The sequence below is a fragment of the Loa loa genome, assembly GCF_000183805.2.
Source record: "Loa loa unplaced genomic scaffold supercont3.27, whole genome shotgun sequence".
Lineage (NCBI taxonomy): Eukaryota > Metazoa > Nematoda > Chromadorea > Rhabditida > Onchocercidae > Loa > Loa loa.
This window is the reverse complement of record NW_018108207.1, coordinates 387,524-413,027: the sequence shown is the minus strand read 5'-3', so window position 1 is coordinate 413,027 and position 25,504 is coordinate 387,524. Positions and strand designations below refer to the sequence as shown.

Sequence of the window (25,504 nt, the reverse complement as noted above, 5' to 3'; positions counted from 1 at the left end):
CATTCATTCATTTAAATCAGTGATAGGTGAAACTTATTTTTGAAAATTTCCCTTTTTCTGCAAAGCTGTAGGGAGGAATGAATCGCTGAATCTGTAATGCGTCCGTTAATTTTATCTTGTCCGTTTCGCAATCCTTTCGCTGTTCACGAAGAAAGAACCTTTCTTTTATTCTTCTCCCCTTACCTGAAAAAATGATTTCAATCGCCGGATGCCAATTCACCTTAGGCTTCGATGTTAAACTCTGAGACGGACTTCTAGTAACTTCCGTTGAGTGATCAGTGCGGAAAGCTAAACAGCAACTGGAAAGAAAATCATCAATCCCAAACTGAACATATATAAGCAATAATTAGCTGATAAAAGATGCTTGACTGTTGAGAATAGTATTCTCTTGCACTAAAATGGAAAGAATTCAAAGAAGAAACGGCCGAGGGAAGATATGGAAATGATATGGATGCGCAGGGTAAGCGAGAACATACTGAGGGTGGATAACAAAAGACTACAATCGAATACGGGCCAGGAAAATAAGTGATGAAAGCAAGCGAGAAAAAAATTAGAAGTGGAAAATAGCTAAACAATTAAGCCAAAGACTGATTACGAAAAGGAAGGAAAGGATGGGAGTGAAGATAGTTCAAAAAATTAAGTTGGAACATACAAGTGACAAGACAGATGATCACTAATTAGAAGAAAGTACATGGACATTTATTAGGATAAAGCGACGTTGAAAAGTGATGCGAAAAGACTGCTACCGATCACACCAACAGGAGGGAAGCGTGTTGATTGTGAAAACCACTAAATACACAGGAAGAAGGATTACCGAAATGCTGAATCCAAATACAACACTGCGGATGAAGCAATCGACGACAACTGTGCCTAACGATATGAAAAGCAAATTTAAACGATATTTTTCTGGTCATAATGGAATACCTCAGTTGCAAGCAGGACTGCACTGTCAAATAAACAAATAATAAACAAATAAAGTGCAATAGAAGAAGGTAGAAAAGACTAGAACAAATCATTTGAAGAGCTTGAAGGACGAACATTGAAAGGGCTGAAATCAAAAGAAGAATGGAAGCAAAATATCATATTGAAATAAAAACTGTAACTGAAATCATAGAAACTATAAAACAGTGGATGATTACAACGGTTAGTGATTCAGTGCGGGCAGAGCGGAATGTCTTAGAATAATTAACAATAAGTGTTGAAAATTCTGAATACTGCTCATATAGTGAACAGTGAATATCCTGATTTAAAACACATTTTAATGCTTTGAAAAATTTAAAGCGCACAACGAAAACACAAATTGGATTAGGAGAAAGAGTTCAAAAAATGAAATATATCAAATTTGGCAAGCATGCCACCTCATGGTGAAAAAGACCATGAATGTCAAAATGGTCAATGTCAGGATCAAAGAAAATGTATGGATTTTCGTCAAGAAATCTTGGTGATTTTATACCTTAGGATATCCTACAGCATAATATTCATGGGATGTGTATTGACAACAAGAGATGATGTAAATGTTAGCAGAGATGATCGGCAATACAATACAAAAGAAAAAAAAATTATTTCGAGAAATCTATTTACAGGCGAGCACAAAGGGAATTGCGTGATATCTGGGATCAATCAATAATGACAAAATTGTAATAAGAAATTGCAAATGGAAAGAAACTGCACATCAGAACAGTTTTCGGAATGGATAGATTATAGGAGGATGTACGAATCCTCACCACTTTTGGATCCCCAAGCTGGTCTAACAATTCGGAAGGCACGAGAAAACGGAGTACCACATAAACGATTAAGGAGATTGAAGTTGGAGAAATTGAAATCAGATGCGGTATTCCAAGCATATTCTTTTTCACCTTTGCTTTACGTGATTGTGATGATAAACTTCACTAGAATAGTAAATGAAACTAAATTAAGGCAAAAAATCGTTAAGAGTGAAAGTAAAATAGATCTATTCTATACTTTTTAACAGAAAAAATATGGGTGGTAGAGACTTCTTATCAGTGAAAACTGAACCAGAAAAATGTGTAACAATATCATTTAAGACTACGGGAAGAAAAATAATCAGAATACTGGGCTATGAAGGATCCAATGATACAAATATCATTGGATCCTTCAAAATAACAATATAACAGTATAGGGAGGAGCTATAAATGAAATAAAAATGGAGATATTAATTGTTGGTGTAATAAAAAACAAATCACTATATGGATAACAGAAACGAATAAGGAATATGAGACCCTGAAAAGGGAGACCAGAAGATTAATGTTAGACTTAGGACCATCCATTTCGCACAAATTATATTAAAGCAAGAATAAAAAATTATAGCGTCAAAAGTATCGGTTGTGACGCAAAAATGAAGGAATCATTATTGAATGTGCAAGCGCTGACGCGGTCAGAGGTACCGGCTGTGAAAAATGATAAGACCATGAACTAGAAATGATGAATAAAAGCGAAAATGAGAAATATTTTACAATTTCGGACAAAAAGCTTTGGCAGAACATATTCAGCGGTAATGAGGAAAAAGATCAGCAATTATTCATATCATCATGCATGGTAGGAGTTACTTGTTTCAATATTAGAAGAATTGAGATGTCGGAAAACGGCATACTAAACAGAATAATGATGGAAATTAGAGAGTTCAAGCAATAAGATTTTAAAATTCCGTTCTGAAACATCCGTTGGCCTTCAAACAACGACGAATAATAATAACTATAATAGTAGCAATTTCGGCTGCAACAATGGTGATGAAAATAGTTGTCGCTGCCGATCACAGTAACATTGAAATGGCTATTTGTCGAAAGAGTAAAACATAATATCGATTCGGCGATAAATAGTATATTCATTGCCATTGCCATCGTGGTTTCCAGGTCAACATGGTGACGAGGTACTATATTGAAGTTGCTAAAGGGATGAACTCCTGCCCACAGATATACCTTATCATCCTCCTTTACGAATGTTCACATTCTTCTTTTTGCATTTGAATAGTACCTTCAAGAAACACGTTCCCATCTTCATTTGTTTGCCATTAGATGATTACAGTCATTTTATAAATGAAAAATGAGACATAGTGACTGCTAATGCATATCTAGTTCAAAGCGTCCTACTTTAATTACAAACTATCTACGCATATATAATCTGCTCATCTCTCTTCCCCTTTTTAAATCATTTCTATTTAGATTTTTGCTACATTTGTCACAACTATCCATAACAGACATCCATTCTGTCTACACGATTTCTCCCTTACAAATCACAACAACGAACGAATCTTTCACCTTCAACCGAACCATAATGTCCCTCATATGTGATGACCTCTCATCGCAACAACTTTGACAATGAAGTGATAATGCTCTATTTCCAACAGAAAATATTTTCCTTGTCGGAAAACCGAGAAAATTATAACACGTTAATACAATTAAAGTATTTGTTGTACTGACTACTTCTTAGACAAAAGGTTCATCACATCACGAAAAGAAAAAATGAAATAAACGCTTCTCTATATCTAAAGTGAAGAGTTATTTACCTAACTCTCACCTTCCCAACTGTTAAACCATGTACTGCATGGTTATTGTTAAACAACCTATGTGCAGACGCCGATTTGTAAGATTGTACAGATGATACAGCTGTTCGTATATGTAAACTGCAACTATCATGTAAACATGGTCCCTATATAAGTCAAGCGAGGAATTACGGGAGGACTATTGCCAGTTTGAATTCCTTCTCTATATTTCGAATACTAAACCTACTTCACTTATTCATTTATTTTCACTACATTACCAACAAATTAACTACAACAAACTTCGCCATTTGTCCCATTACATCGCATCCCACATATATGGTCGATTTTGCTAAACTTTAACTTACCATTACTTCTAATAAACTTTTTACAATATTCTTATACTTCTCATATTGAAGCTCGACAGTTTTTTTTTAAAGTTTCTCGCATTGCTGAATGAAATTTTATTCTGAATCTATGGAGCAGTGGTCGGGTAATATTGCAAACTTCTGAAAAATAGTTTAGGAAAAGATGAATTTATTTAAAAGATACAATGCAGTTAAAATATAGCAGTGCTTTTCTTTCATCATCACAATAGACATATGCCGGAGCAGAAAAAAAAAGCATGAAAAAAATGAACGAACTTGTATAACATTAAACGGTTGCACTGAATATCCCGCATACTTTAGTAAAGGTCATAAATGGGCAAGAAATGTGATGACCAAAAGGTAAATAAAATGTAAATACGCCATAAACAATGACCGAGAAAGATATAGGGAAATGGATAAAAAATTGGAGAGAAAACGGCAAAAAGCGAATAATGCAATAAGATACATCTTTTTTCCGCATAGGTTATGTGAATCTAAAGAATTTGAAATCTCGAACTTCAAATCCCACGATAAAAACTGAAAGTACGAAAATAAAGGAATGTAGCATTAAAAAAACTATCAAATGTACCATCCATTATTAAGCATAATTACATCCACCGGGCATATAAATTGTATAAACGAACTCTGACAGACAAATTCTAAGCCGTTACCATGTGCCAAACTATTATGATAAAGGTAAAAGTAGGATATCAATATCAAATTAATAGAAATTTCTCAAAATCGCTTTATCAGATGCAAAACCCCACCCCAAATGTATAAGCAATAGAATAATTAGTAAAGGCTGTTAGTGTTATGTGGATTAAAATTCACTTTTAAATCAGGCAGTACAGTACATCTTAGGCACTTTACGGCTTTAGAAAATTATGTGGAGAAATAGCTTATTCTGAAAGCGAACAAAGCAAGAGGCACAGAAGAAAAAATTTCTTGTTTTGAGAAGATTTCAACAACACGAAATAAATTTGCTTGCACACTGCTGAACTGAATGAGTTTATACATGTGAATCAATACCACCCGATGCCTTGAGGAGAAAACACCGGTTTTTTAGCTGATATTTTTAAGGTGAAGTCAATGAAAAAAAATCGATTATAAGAACAAGCAAGCCCACTAACACAACGAAAGTTGGAAGAACATACTATCAGTATCGGAACAGTACCTTGTATACTGCAACAATCCTAATTGGGAATACGATGAAAATATAATTAAAGGAAAAGTGGAATCAGGAAACACAACAAAAATTCAATTTAGAAAAGTAATACTTTTAGCGTTTTTGTAGGGCAGTGAACATACATGCACTGATAATACATGCACTCATTTCCAATTGATCGATTCTGATCTCGCATATGTGAGAAAAAATTACAAAAACGCTTTACACAGCAGAACTTTCGAGAAAATTCCAGTAACAAGAAACATTGTTATTTATATTAATACTGGAAATGTCCAAAACTTTGTTGCTAAAATTTGCATGTTTTTAAATGCAAACATCAAATTAAATGGAGTGGTCGATTGGTGACAGTAAGTAATTCAAAACTTTGCTAATAATTCACTGTATTGCACAGCCCGAAGGTGCGCATAGACTCAATATACAATGACTATGCGCACTCACTACAAATAATAAATCACCGTACGTAAGCAACTAAAAATACAACAAAAACTAGAACTTGAAATTAAAAAAAAAGCATGAAGATGAATGTAGGTTTCATTCCGCTTTGAATCTTGTTTTACCGGTCCCCTTAGAAGCTTTAATTGGTTTTTATATTACAGATTTCCAGAACTCTTAAAAACCACTTATATTATTGCTTCAATAGGACAAGATCTTTGACTAAGTTTACAAAATCCAGCATGTCAAGCATTTGTTTAGAATCAAAAGAAAATTTTTTAATAAGATATATATTAGAAATGACAGTCAGCCGTATTCACAGAAGATGGTGCACCGGTTCGATGAACATGAACGCATACCCAACCTCGTCCATTACGTTTATGCCACACACGTGTCTCTTGCGCCTGCCTTGATCGCGCATCACCATTCCTAAAGGTGCAACAAGATCTATTCATTCCCAGCTTAGATTGCTTTACCGAAAAAATAAGCAGACAATGAACCATGTGAGGCATCTTTTCTAATTAAAATTAAACAAGAAGTTGAAATTTCGTTTACAATTACAGCTCGAATTTTCATAATACGGAAAAAATAAGCGTACTTATCAATGAACTGCGTCAGACGAATATAAGCGATACACGCGCCCTCGTCACCCATCAAGTGTACGTTGGGATTGAGCAGTGTAGTGTGAATTTTTGGTCCGCGTGTTCCACTATCTGAATCGCTTTCAACCAATACGTAACATTAGTAAGCTTTCAAAATTCATAAAAAAGCCGACTAAATAAACCGAAAGTTTTAAAACAGTACCCAACAGTGTCATCCCTTCCCGCCAACTCTTCTTCAATAACTTCCGAGTTTCAAAACCAACTGGGGAGAGAAATGTAAGTGCAAGGAGAATTGAGCGAATAATTTAGCAGGAAAACCTCAATTCAATGAATTCAATATTAGACAAAACTGCCTGCTAAAGATAAAAACACGGTGTTTCCTCAGGCGACTAAATTTAAGCACAGAAAACATTTTGGATTAAAAGATTACTTACTATTATCAAAGTAAAATTTGTGGAAATCCATTCCTTCAATCAAATTACCAAGTGCTTCCGGCTCAAAGCATGTCATCGATGAATCACAGAGCCTTCTGAAATTTTTTAAAGTCCCTTCTAGTGCAATAAGTTTTCATTATGTGCGTTGAGCTGTAAAGTATACGAATTTTGCACTCAGCATGTAACTCATTATTGGGAATATTAACCCCATTAAATTTAAACTTTAAGTCCTATGTAACCAGTGATTTCATCTCACACTGGAAAATAATGGATAAAATAAATTGTGTATTTTGATTCTAATAGCTGATAAGCTGTGGTAAGGTGGAGACCTGGATAATCATAAAAATCCAATTAAATATAAGTGTGTGTTTATTGGACTTGAGTGCAAAATTGTAAAATAGCTATGAAACTCACGAATAGGACTCGTAGTCTTTACATGAAATAGCGTCCAGCAACTGCTGTGTTACGCGAACAATTTCTTGTTTCTGGACTGTAAGAATGAAGTTTACTGTATACAAATTTAAATGATGAGGATTTCCAAAGAAAAAAATTTGAAGAAATTTTGAGGAAAATTAATGCAAGACCAAAATGGTAGAACATGTGTTTGTAGCCAATGAAGGAGTGTGGATGATTTGCAAAAAAAAGGAGTAAAATCATAAGCGTGATAAATTGCCCCTTTTATTCAAATGAAAAATTTGACGAGAATATACTAAAAACCAAAGAAATTTGGGAATGATATGGTAATTTATCGGTAAAAGCAAAATACCTGAAGACGTAGCTATTTTACTTTTCATTAGTACTCAAATAAAAAAGCCAGAAGATAGCCTTAACTAAACCATGCTTAAATGGCACTGATTTCTATCACCGCTTGTACACTTTAACTGAAATGTATTCCTTATGATGAATATTAATCAATACAAATGAGAATAAAATCCCATTTGGAAATAGAACAATTTTTGTTGGATATCATCATCGTTGAATTTAACATTTTCTAATCATCTGAGTATTATTTGCATCTGTTATTAACAATATCATATATTTTTTCACTGTTTCTGACATTAATCTAAATTGAGTTAAATATTACCTATGCAATCAATCCTAATAAAATCATTCTCCTAACAAGGCTGTGTGTGAACAGATCTCCAATACAGTACCGCACTACCTTTGTGTATTAATTATCAGCATTTTCCACTCATTTACTTTGTCCTAATTATTTCCCCGGGTTGTAGACAAATTATTAAGTAATTAAACTGATCTTTTTTGACAAGCTGATCCTTCTAGAGCAAGAGTAGAAAGTATATGCGTTAGCTGTAGAAACAGAAAAGCTATCTAGTTCATTTAGTAACATAACATGCATCAAAGGCATATTTTTTTCAGTTGGAAATCAAGAAATATTGAATAGTGCCCGAAAAAGACAGCGATTCGAAACTGGTACAAAAATTCTTGCCAGACAGATAATATACACTTATATATAAGGGAGAATCAATAAAAACTGATTACTGAGTTCTTGGCTTTTTGTAGTATTCAAACGAAATTAAAAGACAGCAATTTTATCACTTTCAGTTATTGACAATAAAAAATCTTTAACTTGCTCATTCTTCCGCAAAGACTGCAAATAAAACCATTAAAAATATCATAGCGGATTTCACTCTTATTCTATATATAACAAAGTTATGAGAATTAGCCGGTTGTTTAGCTATCTCAATCTAACGACTGCATATAGGTCACTTGAAAAATGCTTATGAAATAAGCCATCAAAGTAGTACAAACTATCGGAGACTTTATATATCTTATAGCAGGAAAAGTCATAACAGATTTGGAGTCACCATACTTTTAGGGCACCATGGTTAACCTAATTTGACTACAGACTATTAATTCTTTTATATTAAGAAAGCGTGCAAAAAACATGCAATTTTCCGAAAAAGCACATGCGGGTGAGAAGCTAATGTGACAGGAACAAATGCTTGCCAAGTGAATCGAAATTTATGAAAAGTGCTTCTAAAACATTTCCGCTCGATACTTCTACAAGTGAACTTCATTTGTTACTTTGTAAATTGTAATAAATGCACGTACAGTTTATGTCCTCAGATGCCTTAGCGGACTTTTTATTACAGAGAGATGAAAATTTCTGATAATATGGAACCGAAACAGAAGAAAATGAAGTGGAGAAAAATTCAGAATAAAAGTTTCGAGCAAAAAAAGATATATTAAGGTAAGGAACGGAATGAACATTGTGATCAAAGATGCATTTCAAAAAAACTGCAAATCATTTTATAGAGTTGCGGCTATTTGTAAAGACTAAAAAGAAACATCTATTTTTTATTGCTTTACTCGTCGCAGAGTCTGGAAGAGTGACACTATTCTACTGAAAATGGTTCAGTTTTTTTTTTTTTTAAACCCTATGAAACACAAACAAATGGATAAATAATAGCATTCAGTTTCGTAACAGTGGCAATCGGAGAAAAAAAAATCAATGCAAATTACGCACCTCGAGGATCCAGCTGTATCGCTAATGCTGATATGCTCACGCTAAGCATTTCCTCTCTGGTGTTGAGCACTTCGGAAATTATGGAAAAGAAAACAAAATTAGCGGAGAAAGAGATAGAAATACATCTGTTAGCGGAGAAAGAGGTAGGAATACATCTAAAAAGGAATAAGTGCTTCAGCAGATTGCCAGCATACATACACAGCTGCAAGCATAGGTGAAGCTGCTCTGTGAGGCAGCAAATTATAGTCAGAAAATACTGCGACTTCTAAATGATTAATAGTTGGCGAGAATGAAGATATGGGAAACTGTGAAAAAAGATGATCACTGATGAAGGCTAGATATGATAGCTAGACAAATGATTATAAATCAGTTATGCGAATTTCAACAGCCAACAGCAGCAACAAGAGAGGAGGAATGAAGTCAGAAGCATGAAAATAGGTGGCGACAGTTAGAAATGAGGAAAATACCTGTTCCAGAAAAATAACTATAGATGTTACTATGGAATTTTTGAGCTTCACTGTCTGATCATTCTGAAAATGGAAAGGTAGAGTAACAAACTTGGGGGCATTTGTCAATCTCAAAGCCTTTTCTTTTTTCAGAAAAAAGCTTGCAGGAAATCCGGGTTCATCACAATGCTTTTTCTTTACAATCCAGCTGCCTTTTCAGAATACAAAGTTTGAGTCAAACCAAACTTTCGTCTTAATTCCATTCCGGAACACACAGATACATTCCAGTACTCATCCCGCTTCTAAACTTCAACATTATACATTCCTAATGAGAGAAGCTCACAAATCATTAAACTCAGTGCTATTTTTTGTGAGTCACTTCTTCCTATCATATCCAGTAATTTGTAGAGAGACTAAACCAAAATTATTTTCAGATGTTTAGGTCATATATTCAAGGAACGATAAATATGAATCAGAAATACAACAATTCCAAAAGCGCAACACGCTGCGCTATCAATGATCGCAAATGATCACCTTGAACAGATTTCGAAAGATAAATTTGATAACAAATATTCCAAGAATCATAATTTCTGGTGATCAGTTCTCAGTAGATTTACCATATGAATTGATATAAGAAGAATGTAAGTATTTGATAGCGAGGTGGAAACATGCAAATGAAGTCCGTCATTATAATCATGCAGCCAACAAGTCCCTTACTTGCTAACAAATTAACCTTAAAAGGATATTTATAGGGGCGAACCTGGCAATGGGCCGCCCATGCTGCTGCTTATTCCAGCCGCCCTTCGTTGCTGTTTAAGGGTCGTATCCACTCGTACAATCGTATTCTCGTGGCTCAGCGCCTTTCCCGCTGTGGCAGACAAACAAATAAATATGTGAAACAGCTGCTTTTTCTTTCAAAAAGTTTTCAATCACAATTAAATGCTTAAATTATTACATTTTCAACTACATAAAACTGGATTTTTTGAAACTTACGGCAACATTTCATCTCAATTGTAACTGATCTGTTAATTTACCGTGAAAGATGAAGAATTATTCAAAGGAAATGAAGACTATAAACTTTTCCCACTTGTGAAAACGGACTAACAGTGGAAAATATAATTTTTGGAACTATTTAACGGTGTACAAAACTTTTGACAGTTAAAAAGGCAAATTAAAATCGTCACTAATATGGAGTGATAGGGAATGAAGAGTAGAGGACGAAAAAGTGGAGTTTAATGACCTCTAGTAAGGTAAAAAATTTTCAGCATACTAAACTAATATTTGGTGAACCCATCCTTTAATGAAATAACACACAGGTACTTCAAATACATTGAAAACGGACTGAAAAAAGCTGGAATAGAATGGTGACAATAGAAACTTTCGTAAGAATTTTCAAAGTGAAGTGAAATGAAATGCTCTGTTGATCGCCAAAAGGATGAACAGCAAGGGAATAAACTGCGAATCTGCAGGCCAAATATTTTCTAAATACCCTCTTAATTTCATGCTCATGCAGAACCATGCACAAGTACCCAGCAGAAATTATAAGAAATGTGGCAACTGCTGAAATTTCAACAAGTGGGGGACGTCTTCATTTTCATGACTGATATTCAGTGAATGTCACTTACCGAAATACTCGGCGTTCCTAGGGATTAAATGTTGTGCATCCATGTTGAAAGAAAATAACCAAATGCAATATGTTGGAGGAGGCCCTTATGTCCCAGTTGTTTAACGGTCGGTAGACAGATGCTAATTTAAATCAAATTTTCGGCCGACAGTATTCTTATTCAGTAGTTAAAGTATCCATTAGCTGATTCCAGAAGATGACTGAGGAAGTCCACATGATTGCCGCCTAATTTATCGATAGCTTTTTAAGCAATTTAAAAGAACTGCAATATTACACGATGGAGTAAGCATTTGAGCGAATGATATGTATTAGATTACGAGAAAGCTAATTCATGGTAATGAAAGGAATCCATTATCAGCCAAAAAACTGTTACTACCTTGAAATGTCTCATACATATGTTAAAACTTAAATCAGACAGGAGTCCAGGATAAACAAAATAAAAGCTGTGCGTATACCTAGTTTTGCGTCGAATCCATGGAAGAACTGTAATGTTTTACTAAATCAACCAGCTGGAGAACCTCATCTTTTGGAATTAAAAATATGCAATTCCACATTTCGATACCTTACATCACTAGAGTTATTTAATTTCAATGTTGTCATAAAGGAACAATCGTAAAAAAAAGTTAGTTATAAGAGAATGTGAAAAGGGAACTAGCAGTCTACTAAACCACATGCACCACAGTATATGGTGATATTCAAATCAAGAGTTAATTATCATAAACTTACACTCCTTCTGATATTATGAAAAGAATGTGGCCATTTACTTCTTAGAGTAATAAGATCGAATTCGATGATTTTTTGAGAGATCATTTATCTACTCATCTTTCCAGGAAAAAAAGTCTCTGATGAGTCTCTGATCATATCATGTCACTAGATTTGAAAAATTCATTAAGCTGTTGTCGACAAGCTAACAATATGATCCTCGTGAGAAGAGTCAGCAAGACACAAAACCAGCTACTGACAATTTCCTAGCAGATGCCACTTAAGAATGCAGTTAATCTTGAACGGCTTGAATAAGAAGTGCAAAAATGCAGAGTTCCACTTTTCCACAATCTCAACACTAAATTCTTCACATACTATTATGATTTTTGAAAACGAACGTCAGATGAATGGTGCGAAAAAAGTAACAACATTTTTTTATTGAATACTACATTCAAGCTTGGAAAATATGGATTTGAAATTACAGATACCTTTGTCAGAATCCTGGTCGTCAATTGTTTGTGATGATTCCGATGATTCCTTTATGGTACTCGGTGGTGCTTCTTTCTTATTCAGCAAATTACGACCTTAAACAAAATCAAGTTTTATAATTAACTGAAAATTCCAGCAAGAAGCCCCATTTTTCTAGTTTTATCTTCTTAGAGATTTTAAATTTAAAAGAACTGAGTTTGAACGAAGCAAGCATTTTGAGCATTTTGATGCATTTCGAATTGAAGTAAAATAATCTATACAACACCGAAAACTTATACCATTCTTCACAAGTCTATATTTCATCATCTCAATCTCGAACCTTGTCAATGCTCTGATAGTCTTAAAAAGTGGTTATGCAGTTTAAGTTACGTATTGAAAGAGAGGGACATTGGAGAAATTGAATGGTTTACTGTTCAAAAGCAATGCGCCCAGCTCAAAAAATCTGTCCTTTGCACACAAAGTTTTTATTCTTTTACTTTTTGCATGATTTTCTTTGAAGCTTTAGAGAAAAAATGATTTAAAGAAAAACGTCGTTACTTTTTTCTTCGTACAAAACTTTACAGCACAATTTAACTTAGGAGAACGTAGAAACATGTATATACAATCAACAGTAAAGCGCTCCATTTAACCCAAAAGAAAGGCATCTGTTTTCGAGCCTTGAAAAACTGGAAAGAATTTCATGCCATAATCAAACGAGACACCACTTCGATAATTAAAACTGTAACATCTTCTAATCAATGATGTACGTTTTTTTTATCGTCTACGATTTTATATCGAACACAATTAATTTGTGATACTCACCAATTAATATATTAATGACAGTGACCAGTGGATGAATGAATTCAAAACATGGAACTTTTCCCGGAGCATAGTATTGTTCCCTGGCAGGCCTTTTCCCTAATTGACCGTTGTTGGCGATAGAACTATCGAGTGTATGGGTTGTCGTTAATGTTGCCGTAACTGTACTACCATTAATATTGGTATATTTAGCTGCCAAATGGCACACAGCAACGGAAGTAAAGGCAAACAGTAACAGAGGCCATAATTGTGCTAAATGTTCCACAATAACCACAAAAATGTAAAACATTGGTGGAAACGAGCTCAAAAAAATTCAAAATAAAGTGCTCCAGCTGCTGCATAGAATGAACAGTGATACAGCTATTGCTCTTCCTGTGGCTATAGCTTCATTCGAAAATACCCATGTTGTGGTACCATCAGTCAGACCCCTTTCAAAAATTTGGGAGGATCCTATAAAATCCCTGCAAAAGGCTAATATTTCACTGCAACAGAATGATATTGATGATACGAATGACAGATCTTTTGAGCTTTCTAGTGTAACCTAACGCTTTTTATAGTGAAGCTACTAAGCAACTGAAATAAATCATAATACTGATATCGAAAAAAAGAAATTGAGCATGGGCAACTCTCTACACATTCTGCTTCGAATGGCTGTTCCCTTGAGATGACTGTGTATGTATTCATGACTTACATTTTACAGCACTAACCACAGAAAGTATGTTAACAAAAGCAGTAATTACTAATACCAAATCAAACGATCTAATTCAAATTTCGACGCTTTTGTCACCCTTAAACTGTTGGCTCTTAAAGCATGCAAAAACGAGTAGCTTCAAGAGAGGAAAATCAGATATAAAACGAGAGTCCTCACAATTACGAGTCCTCACAACAGCTTCGGTACACATCAATTATCTAAAGTCACATTGAAGCAAATTAAACAATCCAAGAATTTGAAAACGGGAAAGTTACGCTTTAAAATGGCTTTGCGTGTGCTAGTACAGACGTATGCTAGTACAGTACGCTGGATATATCAAGCTACCAAGAAAGAAATAATTTGTAAGGTTGAGTAGCCACAGCCTATTATTCATCAATTCAGTAATTTATCATTTCTGCTACGTTTAAGTTCATCCTGTTGCTTGCCAAAAAAACATTTCGCGCAAATGTTTTAATGTGGTATACTATGATTCAATACTTATTAACATCAACAGCACTAGTACTATAAGATATCTCTACTAATTTCACGGATTGATAACTTTTTCATTTCTTCGCTTTCGATTAGTAAGTTAATAAAATCTTCCATTGACAAATGCGTTTGAAATGCAAAATCTAATTTTTAAAGCTTAAAAGTGCGATGAAATTGCTTGATATTTCAAATTTCAGTCTGAAACTGTGTTATATCCACGACATTGAAAATGCAATGGTAATCTTCAAACAGGGAAAAGAAACAGAACGAACTTGTATTACGACAAGTAGAGTCGCTTATGCGTGTGATAAGAAGCAGTCAAGTTTGAATATACTTTTATATGGGGTAAAAAAAAAATGAACGAAATAAATCGTAGTTAACTGCTCTATGATATCGATTCAACCGCTAATCATATCACCACTTTAATATAACATCAGTGATTTCAGAGCAGGAAATAACAGTTATAGCAGATACGCACTGCCATATGACTTTTTTGCATATTAACTATTCTTTGTTATCGATATGATCGTGGACTTATAACATGGATAAACTTATAATTTATGACATATAACATGGATAAATGAAACCATGTTGCTTGTTGGTCAAAATAAAGCAATACATGTAAAAATTCAGATACAGTGGTGTTCTAGAATGACTGGAAACAACAAATTAATTGCTTAATTAATTTGTTTACCCTTAACACAACAGCTTCTTTTTCTTTTTTTTAATGAACATACCAATTTTCAATTTCCCATCTATTCATGCTCTTACAAAGATTCTAACAAAATGAAAGGAGTTTCTAAGGAAGTGTTTTGAAGTAAATGAAATTTTACTTTGAGGTCGAAAATAAACTTAAATGGGAATTGAAATTTTCTTCGATTGACAACGAATCGTCAAAATATGAAAATGGACCCACCTAAGAAAACCGATAAGAATTATTGCAAAACAGAGATATCCTCTGCAGGTATTTTATATGAAGCAAACGGAGATACTATAGTATTAATGCTGCAAGTAAAGGGAAAAAATATATAGTTCGAAAATGCACAGCAGAAATCATCACTAATCGGACAATGCTCGAGACTTTTGGGGCAGTGACTAAAAAAAAGCAAAAAAAGGTAAAGTAGCCAAAAACCAGAAAGCTTCCGATCATAACGCCAATTTGTTTCAAATGTTCAAGTCTTTGAATCCCTGGGTGTTTAACGCTTGAAGACACAAAATGCCGTCAGGAATATTACTCATAGACAACATAAGAAAATACTCACACGGGAATGAACGATAGTAGACATGGCCTACTACTGCCTTCCCATTTAAAAACATGGAAATGAAATGCATGTTTCCTAGCCCAACGATTTACCTCACCTACTTTTTTTTTTTTATTCCTCCTGATCAAATTTGAACAATACGATCTCGAGCAGCGATAATTAGTTCAAGTAATTAGTTTCCTCTGTATCAGCCAAAATCTTTAATGTCTTTGAAAAAACAGCTTTAAAAAGCGGCTTAACATTTTTTAGTCGTAAGAAAGCCAGAAAAATAGAAGGAATTGTTTAACTTGCTCGGCAGTCCGTGAGCAGGAAATCCGACATTTACTAGGTTCATTGGGGAGGAAACCAGCTGCGCGCAAAACCTCGTATCCCAAGTTTATAGAACAAGGCAAGGGTTACTGGAATTTTTTAATAATAAGCGAATCATAGATTCTGCGACAATTATTGGAATTTACGGTAAGCAATGGTTTTCAATATTTTTACTTGAATCAAATTTGAATTTTCTGCAACAACATCGTCAAAATTGACAAATTCAGTCACTCTATCTTGGTGGGACGTAATGGAACTTCAGCACCAAGTCGGTCTCTACAAAAATCTTATCACTTCACTACAGTCATTTATAGGAAACATGTATAAATTACATAACTTGCTTTTCTGCTACAAAATAATTATAGTTGAAAACAAATAAATGAAATGGATGCTATGCTGAACTTACAAATTACATAAGGTACAACTAAAATAAGTCAGCAGCGACAAATTTTTCGAGATGAATTCCTCTCATCAATCCACCCCTCTCCTTTCCCCTCCTTCACATCCATAGCAAGTCCAATTTTGAGAAAAACATATTTGTGATGTATTCAGAGCAGACAACCTGGAAACAAACCAAAACAGACAATCTTGGGCAAATCAGAATTTCTATATTCCCATTTCAAACGTATGATAAGCAAAGCCAATAAAATTCCAGGAGTGCGATTGATTACTAGCTAACCTACATGATAAAATTTAAATAAGAAATATACCGTAAACGGTTCCCTGAAAATTCAATACAAAAAATAAAGATGAGAACACAAATTTTCAACATTGGGATTTCAATAATTAAAAATTCAGTGTCGATGAACTTACTTGATAAATTTCGTGTGGCAATCATCGTTGTAAGTATCGCACCCTGAAATTATATTACCAATTTAAGCATTTTTCGCTTGCTTAGCAATGTACCCCAGTTGCTTATGAAGAAAGACAATTCGGCTTTACTCAGGAAATAGTTCACTGATCACCGCTTAAAGCCAATAAGATTGATAGCACTCACAGAGAACTTGCCTAGATCAGTCACTGAGTGTCCTAAATAAAAGAAGCCTTAACATATAGTAATTAATTTTGGTTGTTCTTCATGCTTTAGATTCAAGTAATGATACAGCGAGGCATGTATGGATAGATTTCCGGTGAAACAGTAGCAAATACGGAGTTAAGTAAAGTAATATCCGCTTTAATCAATTCTTCCAGTTTCTCTAGAAGACAAATTATTGATAGGAAAAACTATTTATGGTAAAGTTATAAAAATAATCTGAACCAAATGCATAATTTCTCAAATGAAAAACAGGGACAAGAGCAGTTTCCGATGTAAGAGCTAAAATAAAGCACAGAAACGACAGAGCAGTAATAAGAGATAATAGTAAAAGGAAGTCAAGCTTAAAATTTACAAACGCCCACCTAATCTAGTTCATATAAGTTTTGAAAAATTAGCCAATTGCATCTTAACCTGAGAACTACCAGCAAATTAATTTAAATTATGCATTAATGTGAGCGATAATAATGATAAGTCACACCGATAAACCAAATGATACGTAGTATTATCATTTAATAACAACATACAATTAAATTAGATGCAAACGAGAGAAGCGTTCCTTGCAATGTTTGCTAATGGAACAATCAATCCAGGAAATTATTAAAAAGCCATAAAAAAGTGGCCACTGCACATTATTTCAGGTTCTAAAAACGCAAAAACAATTTGGATATGAGAAATTCAATGTGGACATGAGAAGTTCTTGCGCTTTTCGATAAACAAGCACATCGCCTATACTGAAGCTTCAAATGACAAACGTACAGAGACAGACGTTATAAAATATAAGAGCCCACAACTCAGTCTGTATTCACTTAAAGTTTTAGCTTGCCATCACTATGCCTTGCATGCAATCATTAAAAACTACTTTGTTTCCTAAGTGGTTTATAATAGTATGATCGAAAGAGATTATCAACACTGGATACCAAATTTTAAACTTAATTTTCGAAATTATTGGAATCGATGCATGTTGAAGCACACTAGATATGTACTGAACAAATAAAAAAATTAGTGGTTTCCAAGCTTTTCTTGACCAGGGGTCACTTTGGCTTTTTTATTTGTAACAGTCGACCACATGGTTCAAAAATAATAAACCTCGTTAGTTTGAAAACAGACTTTAACAGGAACTTTTGACGTATTAACTTATCAGACACTGACAAGAACACCCCCACCTGTTTTCTACTCACCGCGCCGGTATCATCGCGGATCATATTTTAGTTCTCACGGGCCGTCGGTTGGGATCCGCTGGACTAAACGAATAATTAACAGACCTCAAAGATTTTTTCATCGAATTCCTAGAAGCTTCAATAAAGAATACTGAATCAGTAAACGAACATCTGATAGTATGCAATCAAAGTGTCTTTTTCATGAGATCTATTATAAACCACTATTTAATTATGCATGAGCTGACAGCAAAAAAAAAAGACTGAAACAGGATTGCTCGCTGATATCTGCAAGAGGAAACACAATAAGTAACATGGGAAATGAAAAAGGATGGTACGATTCACAAACTAACGGATTAGCTAAAAAGAAAAAAGCACCAAAATACAGTCTTTCATCCATGAGTTCCTCCTAGTGCAGCATGAGACGATCTACATATTCAGTTCAAATCCCTCCCCAAGTTAAAATTGCAGCTTTTACCTTATTTCATTTCATAACTAGGAGAAAAAAAACTAGAGAAAGACGACGTTTTCAAGAACTTATAGTAACGGTATGAGAGCCCGTCACTTATATCAGTGGTTTAACGCATGCCACACAAAAAAAAAAAACAATTTCATCAGTATGAATGTAGCGATACCGAAATGAAAGAAACATGAACAAATCAACACACTACCTCACATCTATCACTCGTATTCAGGATAACTGAGTTACTGCTATTGTTACCATTATCTACAGTCACTTGTTCTCTGTATTGGATAGCAGAGGCAGGCAGAAGAGATCGATAATCCTATCCATACATGACATCAGTTCTGGCAAGATGATGATATGTGACCGTAAGCCATCATCATTTTATGATACATCATCACCTATGCGTTTTATAACGGTTACGGCAGAGATTACTGCTTTTACAAACAAACGGCACTGAGTGGACAAGTGTAATATGAAATACAGAATCCATACTTCGGAATTCCATAATATCATGACAAAATATTTAAATGAGAAAAAATTACCTATCATTTTACACCACATTTTGGCAAATGTGTAAATGTGTTATATCAGTAATTACAACAACCCTCCCTATACATCTAAATTCTTGTGCGAAGCATTTATTACTTTTAGACGATTTGATAAACTGAAAGCATAAAAAATCGTCCAAAAATTTTCAAAATCGGAACCAGAAACCAATAGCAAAGCAGGCTGTGTATTATTACAATCAAGAATGTGTTCAAAGAACCCGCTTATTTTTCAAAAAATAATAAAAACTTGAAGGCAAAGGTATAACTTACTATTGAAAATGTTTGATACAATCAGCATGATGACGGGAACCACGTGATGAACGCATAAATCAGTAAAAAAAACTAAGTTCCCAGAAATACATAAATCCAGAAGAAAAAGACAAATAAAAAACATGCGAAAAATATTTGAGAATGAAAGTGAAAGGTGATGCTATTTTACAGTTAGTAATAGCGTGTACGTAAATATGTGGAAAACATGGATTACTTGACATAATAATAGGGAGAAACTGAGGAAGAACAAAAAAAAAGAGGCCAAAAAAGATTCTAAAAATTTGAAGGACCAAGTAATAGTATGCTTTATAAAGAAATCCAAAAAAGCTCAGAAATATGCAAGGGAAAGCTTAATTTGTTAGAACGAAATTTAAATGAGAAAATACCTTTAGTTTTCGCCTAGCATTGAATTTCTTCAAGCAATCGACCGTATCCTGGCGATGTATTACTGAAGCAACACGTTCACGATTCTAAATATAAAAATTATTATCTTGATAGCCCTAAATGTTATTCTTCATCACAAACATAGTTCTGGCAAATAAAATTGGTTGAAAACTGCATTCTTGGGGGAACAACAACTTACACAAATCCATGGAACTTTTAAAGCCTGTTCTGCAGTTATTCGCTTCTTTGGATTAACCGTTAACATATTGTCGATCAAATTCTTAGCTTCAGGAGTAACTGTATCCCATTCAGGACTTGGATACTGCAAATAAAATCAAATCAGTAAAAAAGCAGACAAATATCGAAGATATTCAAAGATATTCTTTTAAGAATGGTAAGAGTATAAAGTTACACGAAGTCAGCATCAACACAAACATTAATATTCTGTGCTTGGACATAGATGAAAACAGAAATTCTTGCCGTGAAGTTCAGAAGAATAAACTATAAATGAGTTGCTTTTGCTAAGTAACTTATCAGACAATTAATAACTGCTTCCTAAAAGTTTGTAATCCCTACATTAAAAAAAGAAGCGCTTACATCATAAGCACCCGCTTTTATTTGTGCATATAAACGATGTTGGTCTTCGTCCCAAAATGGTGGATAACCAACAAGAAGAATGTAGAGAATAACTCCTGCAAGTGTTATGAACTGTAGTATGAAAAACATTAGAACAGTGGCATCGAAATAAAAGGTTTAACTTACCGCATGCCCATATATCAACCGGCTTCCCATAAGGATCCTTTTTGAGCACTTCTGGTGATAAATACCCGGGTGTGCCTGCAAAACCGAACCATGCTTCTGTATCGCCCTGTACTTCGATTGCAAGCCCAAAATCAGCTAATTTCACTGCTGCACCTTTCGCTTTGCTTGCAAGTAAGAGATTTTCAGGCTGAAAATTTTATTTTGAAGTTATGTAAATACCAACAGTAAGCAGTTTTGATAATAAACTTTGAAGTCCTGGAAACATTTCACTAAGATTGATCAAATTCCTGTAACTTGCAAGAGACTCTTTCAGCATTTAGTTTCTAGAAATCAACTTAAGGAAACTCGTATCAAATAATCTGAAGCTTTCTCTACTAAAATTACCTTGAGATCCCTGTGTACCACATTGTTTAAGTGACAGTAGGCAATTGATTCCAAAATTTGTTGGATACAATGACTGGAATATTTCATGGAAAAGTTAAGGATGGTATTTTCAAAAATTGGTCCATGTTGAAAATGAATACAGTTTTGACGGATAGGGAAAATTTCATTTTGTCAAACTTAAAATGTTATATTTGATAAAGATAAAACAAACTGATTACTATTACCTCGCATCGGCTTCACTATAAAACTCTCTAGCAACTATATCTTCGAACAGCTCACCGCCTGTCACTCTGAAGAAAAAGATTTGAAGCAGTACGGAGGTTAAACGCTTTCAAGAATTCTCTTAGACAAGAGCCCTTCTAACGTCTATTTAAAACTCTGCAAAACCTTATTTCGAAAATGATCGGAGAGCTCATTTGCTTCTTGTTTCTATGGAAAAAAGGAATTTAGATTTATGATGAGGGACATGAAAAACACATACAAATCGAAAACAAGATAATGAAAAGCTTCTTCTTGTATGTTGTCGTGTAATCGCACTGAAATTAATTTATTTTGTTTATCTTTTGGTCAAAATAAATTCAAAAACTTTGTAACAGACAATTTTCCTTGAAAATAATTGAAGATAATCACTTGCCGATATTGGGATGCTGTAGCTTGCGACATATTCTAGCTTCTCTTTCTAGTTTTTGAAAATCTGAAACAAAGAAAAAAATTGCAAAAAAATTTTGTGAAGAAATGAGGACTTATTGGACATAGCTTTTTCCTAAGATTTTCGGCATAAAATTTCTAAAAGAAGCTCTATCCTGGTTGAATTCTGGTAAAAGAAATGAATATAAAATTAAGCTCTACATTGTTCGAAGAAATGAAATTCATAAGAAACAAATATGCAGCAGCAAACCACGTGCGGAAAGTTTCTTCGTGTTAATGATTTTTGCAGCAAACTCCATGCCTGTTCGTTTCTGTACACATCGTCGTACTACCGAAAACGCACCTCTAAAATTTAGAATATATGAAGTTAGGAAAGCAATCTTGCGATGTGAGAGTAATGCACTATCTTTCTCACTTCTTTCGAAATGCATTTTAAATAAAAATGCATCGATGTGTTCTAGAATGCTGGCAATAGTTGCATTACGTTAGATAAATAACCAAGTAATATTGTACGGAAATTCCATGTCAAACATATACGAAAATCAATATTAATTATAGAACGCAAACAAGTTGCTAAATAGACAAAAAGTTTACATATATTGTACGGAAATTCCATTGCTCCGGTGATTAGTTTGACCGTAATTTGATGTGTAGCTGAACATGGATATCTTTTTGAGATTTGCAAGGAATCAAGAAAATAAACCAACTTCCCGAGCTCCTCCTTGACTTCATAATTATCGCTGAAGTTTGTCGAGGTACTGTTCATGACGTTACTCGCTTGCGGTATAACTACCATAATTTAATACACCGAAGGAAAGTGTGCATTCCGTTCGAAAACAATTCTTTGAACTGCTAACTCGATGCGAAAAACCGCAAATACAACAATTTTTTTCCTGGAAAAATTTTCCATTACTTTCTCCGCGAGCAAATTGTCTGTGACACGGGTTAATTACCTGTAGGAATCAATTCAAAAACGTGAAATCGCTTAGAAAAATGTATCAAAACGCGGCGATATTCCCATCATTTAGCAAAACAATTTAGCACAGTCTTTGTTTGGCATATTAAAAAGTAAGCACTATCAAACAAATAATATAAAAAAATACGTGTATTGAAAGTTTCTTCTTTACTTTTCGGGTACTATAAAACTCCATAATGATATTCATTTATACAGAATGGATTTCAACTAGGATAATAAAGCAAAAATTAATTCATCGTTTACGAGTAGCTTAAATGGTATGGAAAAATATGCATTCTTGGAGAATAGTTTCCCAACTATTTGTTAGAATGGAAAAGAACTGCATCAAAATTTCGAAAAATTTAATGTTCTGTGACGTTCGAAAACCCGATTTAATCCCTTTCCATGCATCTAATAATAAGCTATTATGCTCCAGCCAGTTACTAATTTTTCCAAAAATTTCGTTACAGATCGGTGGTGGCGGCATTCCCCGACCACAACCTAGTCGCACATCAGACACGGACTTACGTGACCTTCTAAAAAATTAGTCGAAGGTGTAAAATCATTACCTTAAACTGAATAGATAATTAAGTAAGTCCGCAACTTTTTCAGCTAATCAGAATGTTACACATCACAGCATTTCAGCTTGCAGAATCTGTCTCTTCCAAAGTTTGTGCGTAAGAAAGAAGTGGTAAAACAAGAAAAAATAGTCTACATGTTACAACTACAAATAATGTGTGAAAGGCAAAGAATATCTGCTTTGTAAGTTTGCTTCTGACGTAATTGATGGGAACTCTAAGCCATAATGAAGACAGACATCGGATTACCGGAAATTCCTTACTTCCTTATTTACATATTTCTGACAACTAGTCATTCACAATTTACTGACAATCACAGTCTATTAATAAGTGGCATAGGAACACAGCGGTACTGGTGGTTAGAACAGACCGTAAAAAGGCGACCAGAAGAATCGGAGTTTCAGAAATTTTGAAAATTACTCACTGTGATTTGGATTCAGAACAGGAAAATAGATTTTCAGTGCGACAGATAGCATCCTGAATGTGTACTTTTATGTGAAATCACGAGAGGATGACAATCAAGAGCATACAGGTAGTTAGGGTCACCAATACCAAACAACATGTTAGAGTGCCAAACATGACAGCTTTGAGCTCTATGATGGAAGAATGGAAAAGCATTGCTGATGGATGACTGTTCCCATTTGAGAAATTTTATATTATAAATCTCAGTTTTCTGCATCGGTTTTTCTTATCAGTTTTCCGTTTTAACTTTAACTGATAAACAAGTCGAATGCTCGAATATCAAGATAGACAGGGTTCCGCAACTGAGAAAATGGATACCCGCAGAACAGAAATTTCCTGATACTGCGTTCTAATCCGAATTAATCTCTTTCCAGCCACGAAATGGCAGAATAATTTCGAAAGATTATAAAAGGAGCTACTAAACAGAGATATCTAGAACGCTGAAGCAATGAAAAGGATGCCATGGAGATGAATCCGTCCAGTGTGGGACATAGATCCACATTCATATCGAAAAGACGAAAGAACTACTTCCGTTACATGAATTAGAATCCGAATTTTTTAAGATTTTTTCGTTTTTTATAAAACGCTCTACGAACACTTCATAAAAAACACCAGAAATCAAATGCTTAACTATTTACAGAAACGATATTATTCCCATTTGTTGTTGTCAGCTCTCATTTCATCCTCCCCCATTTTCCCTATCAGTGCTCTAACAAGTTATAAAAACAACCTGTCAGTTAAGCAACGCCAACTTAACCAATGACCTCAGTTTTTTTCACCGAAAGTAAATTTGAGCTCGAACTAAGTGAGTAATATAAAAGGGCTTCAACTCACTTAATTCGACTATTTCCTTAGTTTTTTCATTTCGTTAAGCCTCCCTTGTCATTATGGCCAACAAAAGCACTGGTCAACAACAAAGCACTCTAAGATTTAATTAATATGATTAAAATGAGGAGAGAAAGGTACAGTTTCCGAAACTCGTTCAAGCTTCAATAACTGTATCAGAAAAAGGCATGTCCGTAACAGCAACAATGTCATAGATAAGTTATTTTAGACATAAATAAATGACAAATATGACAAATTTATATGAATAACTATATTTACATATACAAGCTTAACATTTCAACACTGAAAACATTATAATTACTTTTCTTGCCATAAATGGACGGCTTACTGCGGCTGTTCTAGACTTCCAAACAGCATTCCAAACATCGTAAATAAGGATGCCGTGAACAGAACTTTCATTGAGTATGCCATTTCTGTGCAATGATAACTGTATGAAACTTTTCATTTAGTTTTAAATAAAATTAACTTTGATATACACTGGTTTTCAGTACAGCGTACACTTTCTGGCTTAAATCAACGAGTTCACGAAGCACTAGCATCCATTTTTAAGTCTCACGGAAGAGAAAAAATTCCTTCTCAGAATAATTTAACATTTTCCTCTCCCCCAACACGGAAGTTTGAACTCTGTTTATTCGTCACCTCTTCTATTTGCTCACTTTTTATTACTTCGCATTCTCTGCCTTCTATTTCGTTCCATGTGGTTTACATGTTTGATTTAGTAGTAAACAAATAGATGTAACAAAAAAAACTCTACAGTTGTTATAAGAACTGGAAGTTGACCTCATGCATGGGATCTTAATTCTAACAATTTTATTTTTGGAAAGAAGTGCAAACAACGACAGAGCAACAAACCTTAGATCAAAGGCTTGGAAAATTGAGTTTAATGTTCTCAGATATGGAATTTAAAAACACCCTGCTTCAATGCCTCACAGTCGACAGTTCATGTTTACATGAAAAACGCAGGCAAAACGTTTTAATCTGATATTCTACAAACGGCATGACAAATGCTGCAGTGTTACCAGTTTGTTTGCTCAACTTTCATACAAAGAACAACGGAATTTATTTCCCAACATGATATCAGAAATATGTGCAAAGCAAATAAAAACACTGCAGTGATCTGCAGGAAATATTATTTGCTGCAAGATAATGTTAATTAATACCAAAAGAGATTCTTACAAAAACTAAAAAACTAACA

The 25,504-nt window shown here is 34.2% G+C and overlaps 2 protein-coding genes across 3 annotated transcripts; one reads left to right on the top strand and one right to left on the bottom strand.

Moving 5' to 3' along the window:
• Positions 1–1,388: 1,388 nt before the first annotated feature.
• LOAG_00571 (hypothetical protein) lies at positions 1,389–2,437 on the top strand (the record flags this gene model as incomplete). The annotated part of the gene is made up of 3 exons (XM_003136111.1): positions 1,389–1,441; positions 1,705–1,831; positions 2,279–2,437. 3 exons carry the CDS (start codon positions 1,389–1,391, stop codon positions 2,435–2,437), a joined length of 339 nt encoding a protein of 112 aa, XP_003136159.1.
• A 3,255-nt stretch (positions 2,438–5,692) lies between these two features.
• Positions 5,693–22,367, bottom strand: LOAG_16912 (the record flags this gene model as incomplete). Of its 2 annotated transcripts, XM_020449564.1 has the most annotated exons (17): positions 5,776–5,911; positions 6,081–6,195; positions 6,519–6,613; positions 6,933–7,008; positions 10,213–10,320; positions 12,267–12,362; positions 16,630–16,672; positions 19,677–19,760; positions 19,874–19,996; positions 20,272–20,366; positions 20,437–20,623; positions 20,821–20,893; positions 21,045–21,110; positions 21,302–21,356; positions 21,455–21,514; positions 21,719–21,813; positions 22,176–22,264. In XM_020449564.1, 17 exons carry the CDS (start codon positions 22,262–22,264, stop codon positions 5,776–5,778), a joined length of 1,596 nt encoding a protein of 531 aa, XP_020306901.1. The 2 variants fall into 2 exon arrangements, with proteins under 2 accessions (XP_020306902.1, XP_020306901.1); XM_020449565.1 differs by lacking the exon at positions 10,213–10,320 and having other exon boundaries at positions 5,693–5,911; positions 22,176–22,367.
• Between the last annotated feature and the right edge of the window lie 3,137 nt (positions 22,368–25,504).